General features: G+C 40.6%; 1 protein-coding gene across 3 annotated transcripts in view; it reads left to right on the top strand.

The window, feature by feature from the left end:
* CD163 (CD163 molecule) overlaps positions 1-12,541 on the top strand; it is a 51,048-nt gene that overhangs the window by 25,467 nt on the left and 13,040 nt on the right. For all 3 annotated transcript variants that reach the window (XR_002735679.3, XM_023232452.3, XM_023232453.3), the window contains exons 7-11: positions 8,650-8,964; positions 9,060-9,374; positions 9,746-9,838; positions 9,919-10,233; positions 11,342-11,662. Coding sequence is in view for 2 of the 3 variants with exons in the window: in XM_023232452.3 (XP_023088220.1) it covers positions 8,650-8,964; positions 9,060-9,374; positions 9,746-9,838; positions 9,919-10,233; positions 11,342-11,662 (1,359 nt within the window). In the remaining variant the exon portion in view is untranslated. The remainder of the gene's footprint in view (positions 1-8,649; positions 8,965-9,059; positions 9,375-9,745; positions 9,839-9,918; positions 10,234-11,341; positions 11,663-12,541) is intronic.

Below are 12,541 nucleotides of genomic sequence, written 5' to 3'. Positions count from 1 at the left end.
GTGTATATGTGCCACATTTTCTTAATCCAGTCTGTCACTGATGGACATTTGGGTTGATTCCAAGTCTTTGCTATTGTGAATAGTGCCGCAATAAACATACGTGTGCATGTGTCTTTGTAGTAGCATAATTTATAATCCTTTGGGTATATACCCAGTAGTGGGATGGCTGAGTCATATGGTACATCTAGTTCTAGATCCTTGAGCAATTGCCATACTGTTTTCCATAATGGTTGAACTAGTTTACAATCCCACCAACAGTGTAAAAGTGTTCCTATTTCTCCACATCCTCTCCAACACCTGTTGTTTCCTGATTTTTTAATGATTGCCATTCTAACTGGTGTGAGATGGTATCTCATTGTGGTTTTGATTTGCATTTCTCTGATGGCGAGTGATGATGAGCATTTTTTCATGTGTCTGTTGGCTGTATGAATGTCTTCTTTTGAGAAATGTCTGTTCATATCCTTTGCCCACTTTTGGATGGGGTTGTTTGTTTTTTTCTTGTATATTTGTTTGAGTTCTTTGTAGATTCTGGAAATGAGCCCTTTGTCAGATGAGTAGATTGCAAAAATTTTCTCCCATTCTGTAGGTTGCCTGTTCACTCTGATGGTAGTTTCTTTTGCTGTGCAGAAGCTCTTTAGTTTAATTAGATCCCATTTGTCAATTTTGGCTTTTGTTGCCGTTGCTTTTGGTGTTTTAGACATGAAGTCCTTGCCCATGCCTATGTCCTGAATGGTACTACCTAGATTTTCTTCTAGGGTTTTTATGGTATTAGGTCTAACATTTAAGTCTCTAATCCATCTTGAATTAATCTTCATATAAGGAGTAAGGAAAGGATCCAGTTTCAGCTTTCTACTTATGGCTAGCCAATTTTCCCAGCACCATTTATTAAATAGGGAATCCTTTCCCCATTTCTTGTGTTTGTCAGGTTTGTCAAAGATCAGATGGTTGTAGATGTGTGGCATTATTTCTGAGGACTCTGTTCTGTTCCATTGGTCTATATCTCTGTTTTGGTACCAGTACCATGCTGTTTTGGTTACTGTAGCCTTGTAGTATAGTTTGAAGTCAGGTAGCGTGACGCCTCCGGCTTTGTCCTTTTGACTTAGGATTGTCTTGGCAATGCAGGCTCTTTTTTGGTTCCATATGAACTTTAAAGCAGTTTTTTCCAATTCTGTGAAGAAACTCATTGGTAGCTTGATGGGGATGGCATTGAATCTATAAATAACCTTGGGCAGTATGGCCATTTTCACGATATTGATTCTTCCTATCCATGAGCATGGTATGTTCTTCCATTTGTTTGTGTCCTCTTTGATTTCACTGAGCAGTGGTTTGTAGTTCTCCTTGAAGAGGTCCTTTACATCCCTTGTAAGTTGGATTCCTAGGTATTTTATTCTCTTTGAAGCAATTGTGAATGGAAGTTCATTCCTGATTTGGCTCTCTGCTTGTCTGTTACTGGTGTATAAGAATGCTTGTGATTTTTGCACATTAATTTTGTATCCTGAGACTTTGCTGAAGTTGCTTATCAGCTTAAGAAGATTTTGGGCTGAGACGATGGGGTTTTCTAAACATACAATCATGTCATCTGCAAACAGGGACAATTTGACTTCTTCTTTTCCTAACTGAATACCCTTGATTTCTTTCTCTTGCCTGATTGCCCTAGCCAGAACTTCCAACACTATGTTGAATAGGAGTGGTGAGAGAGGGCATCTCTGTCTTGTGCCAGTTTTCAAAGGGAATTTTTCCAGTTTTTGCCCATTCAGTATGATATTAGCTGTGGGTTTGTCATAAGTAGCTCTTATTATTTTGAGGTACGTTCCATCAATACCGAATTTGTTGAGCGTTTTTAGCATGAAGGGCTGTTGAATTTTGTCAAAAGCCTTTTCTGCATCTATTGAGATAATCATGTGGTTCTTGTCTTTGGTTCTGTTTATATGCTGGATTACGTTTATTGATTTGTGAATGTTGAACCAGCCTTGCATCCCAGGGATGAAGCCCACTTGATCATGGTGAATAAGCTTTTTGATGTGCTGCTGAATCCGGTTTGCAAGTATTTTATTGAGGATTTTTGCATCGATGTTCATCAGGGAGATTGGTCTAAAATTCTCTTTTTTTGTTGTGTCTCTGCCAGGCTTTGGTATCAGGATGATGTTGGCCTCATAAAATGAGTTAGGGAGGATTCCCTCTTTTTCTATTGATTGGAATAGTTTCAGAAGGAATGGTACAAGCTCCTCCTTGTACCTCTGGTAGAATTCAGCTGTGAATCCATCTGGTCCTGGGCTTTTTTTGGTGGGTAGGCTATTAATTGTTGCCTCAATTTCAGAGCCTGTTATTGGTCTATTCAGGGATTCAACTTCTTCCTGGTTTAGTCTTGGGAGAGTGTACGTGTCCAGGAAATTATCCATTTCTTCTAGATTTTCTAGTTGATTTGCATAGAGGTGTTTATAGTATTCTCTGATGGTAGTTTGTATTTCTGTGGGGTCGGTGGTGATATCCCCTTTATCATTTTTTATTGCATCTATTTGATTCCTCTCTCTTTTCTTCTTTATTAGCCTTGCTAGCGGTCTGTCAATTTTGTTGATCTTTTCAAAAAACCAACTCCTGGATTCATTGATTTTTTGGAGGGTTTTTTGTGTCTCTATCTCCTTCAGTTCTGCTCTGATCTTAGTTATTTCTTGCCTTCTGCTAGCTTTTGAATGTGTTTGCTCTTGCCTCTCTAGTTCGTTTAATTGTGATGTTAGAGTGTCAATTTTAGATCTTTCCTGCTTTCTCTTGTGGGCACTTAGTGCTATAAATTTCCCTCTACACACTGCTTTAAATGTGTCCCAGAGATTCTGGTATGTTGTATCTTTGTTCTCATTGGTTTCAAAGAACATCTTTATTTCTGCTTTCATTTTGTTATGTACCCAGTAGTCATTCAGGAGCAGGTTGTTCAGTTTCCATGTAGTTTTTGATTGAGCGGTTTTGATTGAGTTTCTTAGTCCTGAGTTCTAGTTTGATTGCACTGTGGTCTGAGAGAGAGTTTATTATAATTTCTGTTCTTTTACATTTGCTGAGGAGTGCTTTACTTCCAATTATGTGGTCAATTTTGGAATAAGTGCGATGTGGTGCTGAGAAGAATGTATATTCTGTTGACTTGGGGTGGAGAGTTCTATAGATGTCTATTAGGTCCGCTTGGTGCAGAGATGAGTTCAATTCCTGGATATCCTTGTTAACTTTCTGTCTCGTTGATATGTCTAATGTTGACAGTGGAGTGTTGAAGTCTCCCATTATTATTGTATGGGAGTCTAAGTCTCTTTGTAAGTCTCTAAGGACTTGCTTTATGAGTCTGGGTGCTCCTGTATTGGGTACATATATATTTAGGATAGTTAGCTCTTCCTGTTGAATTGATCCCTTTACCATTATGTAATGGCCTTCTTTGTCTCTTTTGATCTTTGATGGTTTAAAGTCTGTTTTATCAGAGACTAGGATTGCAACCCCTGCTTTTTTTTGTTCTCCATTTGCTTGGTAGATCTTCCTCCATCCCTTTATTTTGAGCCTATGTATGTCTCTGCATGTCAGATGGGTCTCCTGAAGACAGCAGACTGATGGGTCTTGACTTTTTATCCAGTTTGCCAGTCTGTGTCTTTTAATTGGAGCATTTAGTCCATTTACATTTAAGGTTAATATTGTTATGTGTGAACTTGATCCTGCCATTATGATATTAACTGGTTATTTTGCTCATTAGTTGATGCAGTTTCTTCCTAGCCTCGATGGTCTTTACATTTTGGCATGTTTTTGCAATGGCTGGTACCGGTTGTTCCTTTCCATGTTTAGGGCTTCCTTCAGGGTCTCTTGTAAGGCAGGCCTGGTGGTGACAAAATCTCTAAGCATTTGCTTATCTGTAAAGAATTTTATTTCTCCTTCACTTATGAAACTTAGTTTGGCTGGATATGAAATTCTGGGTTTAAAATTCTTTTCTTTAAGAACGTTGAATATTGGCCCCCACTCTCTTCTGGCTTGTAGAGTTTCTGCCGAGAGATCTGCTGTCAGTCTGATGGGCTTCCCTTTGTGGGTAACCCGACCTTTCTCTCTGGCTGCCCTTAAGATTTTTTCCTTCATTTCAACTTTGGTGAATCTGGCAATTATGTGTCTTGGAGTTGCTCTTCTGGAGGAGTATCTTTGTGGCATTCTCTGTATTTCCTGAATTTGAATGTTGGCCTGCCCTGCTAGGTTGGGGAAGTTCTCCTGGATGACATCCTGTAGAGTGTTTTCCAATTTGGTTCCATTTTCCCCCTCACTTTCAGGCACCCCAATCAGACGTAGATTTGGTCTTTTTACATAATCCCATACTTCTTGCAGGCTTTGTTCATTTCTTTTTCTTCTTTTTTCTTTTGGTTTCTCTTCTCGCTTCATTTCATTCATTTGATCCTCCATCGCTGATACTCTTTCTTCCAGTTGATCGAGTCGGTTACTGAAGCTTGTGCATTTGTCACGTATTTCTCGTGTCATGGTTTTCATCTCTGTCATTTCGTTTATGACCTTCTCTGCATTAATTAGTCTAGCTGTCAATTCTTCTACTCTTTTTTCAAGATTTTTAGTTTCTTTGCGCTGGGTACGTAATTCCTCCTTTAGCTCTGAGAGGTTTGATGGACTGAAGCCTTCTTCTCTCATCTCATCAAAATCATTCTCTGACCAGCTTTGATCCGTTGCTGGCGATGGGCTGTGCTCCTTTGCAGGAGGAGATGCGCTCTTATTTTTTGAATTTCCAGCTTTTCTGCCCTGCTTTTTCCCCATCTTTGTGGTTTTATCTGTCTCTGGTCTTTGATGATGGTGACGTACTGATGGAGTTTTGGTATAGGTGTCCTTCCTGTTTGATAGTTTTCCTTCTGACAGTCAGGACCCTCAGCTATAGGTCTGTTGGAGATTGCTTGAGGTCCACTCCAGACCCTGTTTGCCTGGGTATCAGCAGCAGAGGTTGCAGAAGACAGAATATTGCTGAACAGCGAGTGCACCTGTCTGATTCTTGCTTTGGAAGCTTCCTCTCAGGGGTGTACTCCACCCTGTGAGGTGTGGGGTGTCAGACTGCCCCTAGTGGGGGATGTCTCCCAGTTAGGCTACTCAGGGGTCAGGGACCCACTTGAGCAGGCAGACTGCCCCTTCTCAGATCTCAACCTCCGTGTTGGGAGATCCACTGCTCTCTTCAAAGCTGTCAGAGTGGTTCGCGTCTGCACAGGCTTCTGCTCCTTTAGCTGAGCCCTGTCCCCAGAGGCGGAGTCTACAGAGACAGGCAGGTTTCCTTGAGCTGCTGTGAGCTCCACCCAGTTCGAGCTTCCCAGCGGCTTTATTTACCTACTTAAGCCTCAGCGATGGCGGGCGCCCCTCCCCCAGCCTCTCTGCTGTCTTGCCGTTAGATTGCCGCAGACTGCTGTGTTAGCAAGGAGGGAGGCTCCGTGGGCATGGGACCCTCCCGGCCAGGTGTGGGATATATTCTCCGGTGTGCCAGTGTTATAGCGCAGTATTGGGGTGGGAGTTACCCGATTTTCCAGGTGTTGTGTGTCTCAGTTCCCCTGGCTAGGAAAAGGGACTCCCTTCCCCCTCGCGCTTCCCAGGTGAGGCGATGCCTCGCCCTGCTTCAGCTCTCACTGTTCAGGCTGCAGCAGCTGACCCGCACGGATTGTCCGGCACTCCCGAGTGAGATGACCCCAGTACCTCAGTTGAAAATGCAGAAATCACCGGTCTTCTGTGTCGCTTGCACTGGGAGATGGAGACTGGAGCTGTTCCTATTTGGCCGTCTTGCTCCGCCTTGTGTCTTCTTTTATTTCATTGAGCAGTGGTTTGTAGTTCTCCTTGAAGAGGTAATTCACATTCCTTGTGAGTTGGATTCCTAGGTGTTTTATTCTCTTTGAAGCAATTGTGAATGGAAGTTCACTCATGATTTGTGTCTCTGTCTGTTATTGGTGTATAGGAATGCTTGTGATTTTTGCACATTCATTTTGTATCCTGAGACTTTGCTGAAGTTGCTTATGAGCTTAAGGAGATTTTGGGCTGAGATGATGGGGTTTTCTAAATATACAATCATGTCATCTGCAAACAGGGACAATTTGACTTCCTCTTTTCCTAATTGAATACCCTTTATTTCTTTCTTTTGCTTGATTGCTGTGGCCAGAACTTCCAAAACTATGTTGAATAGGAGTGGTGAGAGAGGGCATCCCTGTCTTGTGCCAGTTTTCAAGGGGAATGCTTCCAGTTCCTTTATTTCTTTTAAAGAATGAGTTAAAAGAAATAGTTTGTATTTCTAAGTACTTTATATTGCATCTGAGTATTTTCAAAGAAACTCACTTATGTTGATGGTTGTGTTTCTTAACTTGACAAAGAGCATCTTCATAATATAAATTCCATTTATTATTTCTGATGTGTCTTTTCTTTATATTTTAAATTTCAGCTACAGTAAGTTACTTATAATTCTTCAGTGACACCATGCTATTTAGTGAGTATATTCCTTAAAGGTTGTTTCACACACTCTGTATTTGGCAAACTGCTCATCTTTTTTCAAGATCCAGTTTAGATCTATGGTATTCTCTCCTACATAGTCTAAAACAGAGCGGATGACTCCTTTATTTGTTAGTTTTATGTCTAATACATATTTCTATTTTTGGATTTGTCACTATTAAGATATGTATATCTTGTAGTGAACTGTGTTCATGGAGGAGAAGGCTGTTAGTGAGAAATTGAATAGCTTTGAAAAGAAGTAGCTTTTTCCTAGGTACATAAGGTAGGGAAATACATTTTAAGTAGAGAGAAAAGTTTCTGCAGAAGCACAGAAGTATGAAAATTATGGCATGCCCAAGCATCTTTAGGCTAGAGCATCAAATTTGGTTGATAAAATAATAGATATTAAAGCTTTTAAGGTAATAGCATACTATTTTAAAGTGTACTAAAGAAATAGTGTTTATCACCTCTCCTTAATTTTAATAGCTGGATGAAATTAGGGAATCTGTGAAAGCTGTTTGTGCTGCAGTTTGCTCAGAAGAAAAATGGGAGTGGTAACAGGGCCTGCCTCACAGGAATTACACAGTGAGCTATAAGTACATGTTAGCTAATATGATGATGATTATTTTTAGTATTATCTATCTTCACTGACAGACTGAACTCTGTGGCAGCCTTTTTAACCCACCCATCATCAGATGCCTAAAATAGTTAGACAATGTTATAGGTTGTTACGTCATAGGTCGTTACATTGATACTTTTGGATTAATTACTGCATGCCTGATTATTACAGAAATCATAAGAAAGTATGTAGGGGATCATTGCATAAATTTTAAGGAAACATTAAGTTAGCTAAAGAAAAAACATCACATGAAAATATTTGAAATTTATTAATATATTTATAATCATGGCATAAATTTCTTGGAAAAAAGACTTAGAAGCAAGGAAGCAATTTAGGAAGCTATTGTAGAGGTCTGCATGACAGATGATGACAAATCACTTTACGGCAATAGCAATAAATATGCAGAAGAAGAAATATGCTGGAGGACTAAGAGATATGGTGGTTTTTTACATGTGTAATATTTCATGAGGGTCAGCACTTTAGGCCCTGGAATATACTGTCTGGCTTCAAATTCTGTTCTCTTACTAATTCTGTAGTAATTTGTTGTGTTACCTTAGCAAATTGCTGCATCCCACCTCTCTATGTTTCAGATTCCTTGTCTGTAAAGTCAGAATGATATTAACAATTGTCTCCTAAGGCAATCTTAAGGATTAAATGAAATAATGTTTGTTAAATGCTTATTGGAATGCCATATATATAATATAATAGATGCTCACTTAATATTCACTGCTATCATTATTACCATTATTTGTGGTGAGATAAAGTGGTGGTTCAATTTTAGGTGATTCTAATTTGGTCTGCATATCATTAATTAAATAAAGCATATAGTGGGCTTGTCATACAATAATTCATTCAACTTTGAATACTTTAAGTTCCACATGTCTAAGCAGATACGTTTGTGGATCTAAAATTAAAGAAAAAAGTATGGATGAAAATATATTTATTGGCAGTTGAGACATGTCCATTGAGCAGATGAGAAGGTTACGGACAGAACTTTGACTCGAGGAATACATGAAATGTTTTGATAAAGCAGTATCAGAAAGAATGGAGGAGAAAATGGTACAAAGAAGGGTCACGTATACCAAACGTAACAGACGTCAAAAGGAAGAAGTCTGATGTTCATTTTGAAAATGAGAAGTATATTGAAAAGCTTTACATAGAACAATTCAAAAAGGTTGAGCAGACCCCAGATTGCAGTGCATACAGGAATGAGTGCAAGACTAAGAGATAGCGATAGTAGATACACATTGTTTGTGGTCTCTGATGTTATTATGAATAAAGTAAGCAAAATGTTGGAAGAACAGAGTTATCATTGCCTCTGGGGATGGTTGGCTGCACAAAGTGAGGTCCCAGAATTCTCTCAGATGGATGAGTTCAGCTAGGAATAGGGAGGTCTAGAATTATCCATACCTAACTCAAGGCAGAAAAGCCAAGACAAACAAGTGTAGGAAATCACTGAGCACCCTTGTCTCCATTTCCCACTCCACACCACCTTCCTCACCCTCATCATGAATGGAAACCTGGGAATCATATTATCTCTCACTGAAATAATATTTATTTTTCAGCCCACAGGGAACCCAGACTGGTTGGAGGAGACATTCCCTGTTCTGGACGCGTTGAAGTGAAGCATGGTGACACATGGGGCTCCGTCTGTGATTCGGACTTCTCTCTGGAAGCTGCCAGCGTTCTATGCAGGGAATTACAGTGTGGCACAGTCGTCTCTATCCTGGGGGGAGCTCACTTTGGAGAGGGAAATGGACAGATCTGGGCTGAAGAATTCCAGTGTGAGGGACATGAGTCCCATCTTTCACTCTGCCCAGTAGCACCACGCCCAGAAGGGACTTGTAGCCACCGCAGGGATGTTGGAGTAGTCTGCTCAAGTAAGACCCAGAACACATCTCTAATTGGTTCTCATACTGTGAAAGGGACAGGGTTAGGGAATCATAGCTTTTTCTAAAGCCCTGTCTCCTTCCAGGATACACAGAAATTCGCTTGGTGAATGGCAAGACCCCATGTGAGGGCAGAGTGGAGCTCAAAACGCTTGGTGCCTGGGGATCCCTCTGCAACTCTCACTGGGACATAGAAGATGCCCATGTTCTTTGCCAGCAGCTTAAATGTGGAGTTGCCCTTTCTACCCCAGGAGGAGCACATTTTGGAGAAGGAAATGGTCAGGTCTGGAGGCATATGTTTCACTGCACTGGGACTGAGCAGCACATGGGAGATTGTTCTGTAACTGCTCTGGGTGCTTCACTATGTCCTTCAGGGCAAGTGGCCTCTGTAATTTGCTCAGGTAAGAGGATGAGGGGCAGCCAGTGATGAGTCTTAAGAGAAGGTGTACATAAGGTTGAAGAACAAAAGTGAAATGCAATGATCCATTTTGAAGGGTCATGAAAAGAATGAATACTAATTCATGCTTCAGAGTATTGACCTCATTTGTCTTTCAGAGGGTGAGCAAACCTAATTTTGATGGACTTCATAGTTATCCAGTGCTTACTATGTGCCAAGCCCATCTCAAAGCACCTGATTTATTCCAAACTTGTTGACCATCCACCTTCCCCTCTATCTCTAAGCTATGTTTGTCCTCAACTCATCCATATAACATTTCGTCTGACTCCCCTAACCTTTTGTATCTTGTATGACTGAGTACTTTGGTGTTTGCAGGAAACCAGTCCCAAACACTGTCCTCATGCAATTCATCATCTCTGGGCCCAACAAGGCCTACCATTCCAGAAGAAAGTGCTGTGGCCTGCATAGGTGAGACTCTGTGACAAATCTATGAAAATATTAATAACAAGCGGAATGCTCGTTATTAATATTTTCATTTCTCTTTGCAGAGAGTGGCCAACTTCGCCTGGTAAATGGAGGAGGTCGCTGTGCTGGGAGAGTAGAGATCTATCATGAGGGCTCCTGGGGCACCATCTGTGATGACAGCTGGGACCTGAGTGATGCCCACGTGGTGTGCAGACAGCTGGGCTGTGGAGAGGCCATTAATGCCACTGGTTCTGCTCATTTTGGAGAAGGAACAGGGCCCATCTGGCTGGATGAGATGAAATGCAATGGAAAAGAATCCCGCATTTGGCAGTGCCATTCATATGGCTGGGGGCAGCAAAATTGCAGGCACAAGGAGGATGCAGGAGTTATCTGCTCAGGTAAATTATGCATATTACCTTTGGTCACAATTACATAGAGAAAGGACTGAGAGAGGGTAGTGAGAGGTATTAATCTTAAAGATTTTCCTGAAAAGTGGGTCCAAAAGGAACTATTGTGGGAGTCAGGACAACAGAAGTCTGGGTTTGATGTGCTGGTGGTACTTCATGAGCAAGGCAGTGTAACATTGTAAAGAGAAAAGACCAGAAATGGTCTTGTATATCATGAAAATGACAACAAAGTTCATAATGAAGGTTTTTAATAAATATATTTTGGGCTGGATATTAGATAGTGATCCAATGGCAACTCTTGATAATTACAGTGTTAATAAACAAGTAGATTTAAAGGGATAAGAAGAAATATGTATGTTGCATCATTCTACAGGAAAAACGATAATTATCATGCCCAAGCAATTTTTCATGGCAGATAAATAAGACTTACTTGTCATAGAAACAAAAATTAGCGTGAGGTTACTGCCCTTGCTTTGTATACACGATGAGTTTTAGAAAGCATTCTGAAGTTTTAAAATGTACTATTTCATAATATATTGGGGGAAGCAGAACTATGATTCAGTAACAAGGAAATGAAAAACTCTGTATCCCAGAAGTGATTTATTCCTATTTTAATGACATAAATCTGGTAGAAGACATGCATAGCAAAACTGTGAAGTGTCAGCAAATGAACTATGTCATTTTGAGAGATGTACACAAAACATTGATTTTAGTGCCTGAGTGTCTAACAATTTTAACTATCAAAGACAGCTGCAAAAAAAAAAAAAAAAAAGTATTTTTGGGAAAAAATCCAAACTATGTAATTGAAAAAGGCTGAGCCTTTGAGTTCTGGAAAGTCCATTAGAATCATTGAGGGCAATCTGAAGAGGTCTCTGAGTCCAAAACCTAAGACTAAAAACACTGTAATGCATTTATAGAATAAATAAAATATTTTAATAATATCTATGAAATCATCCAGAAGCTACTAACGAATTATTAGTAACTGACATATTGTACTATTGTACCTATTTTTAAAGCCATTCTTACATCAAGGTAAAGGGAAGGAGTCTTTGAATCTTCAGAAAAGATGCCAAACTACGAATTCTGTGTTTCACTGCAGAGTTCATGTCTCTGAGACTGACCAGTGAAGCCAGCAGAGAGGCCTGTGCTGGGCGTCTAGAAGTTTTTTACAACGGAGCTTGGGGCAGTGTTGGCAGGAGTAGCATGTCTGAAACCACTGTGGGTGTGGTGTGCAGGCAGCTGGGCTGTGCAGACAAAGGGAAAATCAACCCTGAATCTTTCAACAAGGCCATGTCCATTCCCATGTGGGTGGACAATGTTCGGTGTCCAAAAGGACCTGACACGCTGTGGCAGTGCCCATCATCTCCATGGGAGAAGAGACTGGCCAGGCCCTTGGAGGAGACCTGGATCACATGTGACAGTGAGTATCCACTGACCCATATGAAAATTCCATTCTGCAGTCCCACTATCATCTTTTGGTAAGGGACATTGGATTTTATTTTCCTATTCTCACACTGGCTTAAGTTGTTAGATCGAATTAAGCAAGAATGGGTAACTTGTGGGTAATATCTATCCTACCTGGATGGTGTAATTGGTTTTATTTAATTTGGCCTGTAGATATTCAGGATCAGCTTTTATCATTCTAAAGGCTATCATACTCCCCATGGTTGGCTTGAAAGATTTATTCAGTTGCTTTCTCTGAGGAGGAGAGAATATGTGATTTAATATTTGACTGTTGAATGGTTTACCTTACCTTCCCATTTTTCTTTCAAATATTATCTTGTTACACTAATATAAGGAGAAAAGCAGTCAGAAATCAGAAAGATCAATTCTGAGGTATTTCCACATTCTACAGGTTTTTTTTTTTTTTTTTTTGAGACTGAGTTTTGCTCTTGTTCCCCAGGCTGGAGTGCAATGGTGCGATCTTGGCTCACTGCAACCTCTGCCTTCCAGGTTCAAGCGATTCTCCTGCCTCAGCCTCCCGAGTAGCTGGCTGGGATTACAGGCATGAACCACCACGCCCAGCTAATTTTGTATTTTTAGTTGAGCCGGGGTTTCCCCATGTTGGTCAGGCTGGTCTTGAACTTCTGACCTTAGGTGATCTGCCTGCCTTAGCCTCCCAAAGTGCTGGGATTACAGGCAGGAACCACTGTGCCCGGCCTCTACATCTTCTTAAACTGTGAGATTTCTGTCAACCTGCCCATTTCCCAAGATCTTGCCCATTTGAAAGAACTTGACATCACATATTTATAATGTTAACTTTAATCATTTAACATTTGCTGGGTCACATTATGTGTAT

The sequence above is a fragment of the Piliocolobus tephrosceles genome, chromosome 10 (assembly GCF_002776525.5).
Source record: "Piliocolobus tephrosceles isolate RC106 chromosome 10, ASM277652v3, whole genome shotgun sequence".
Taxonomy (NCBI): domain Eukaryota; kingdom Metazoa; phylum Chordata; class Mammalia; order Primates; family Cercopithecidae; genus Piliocolobus; species Piliocolobus tephrosceles.
This window is presented reverse-complemented; position numbering and strand designations above follow the sequence as displayed.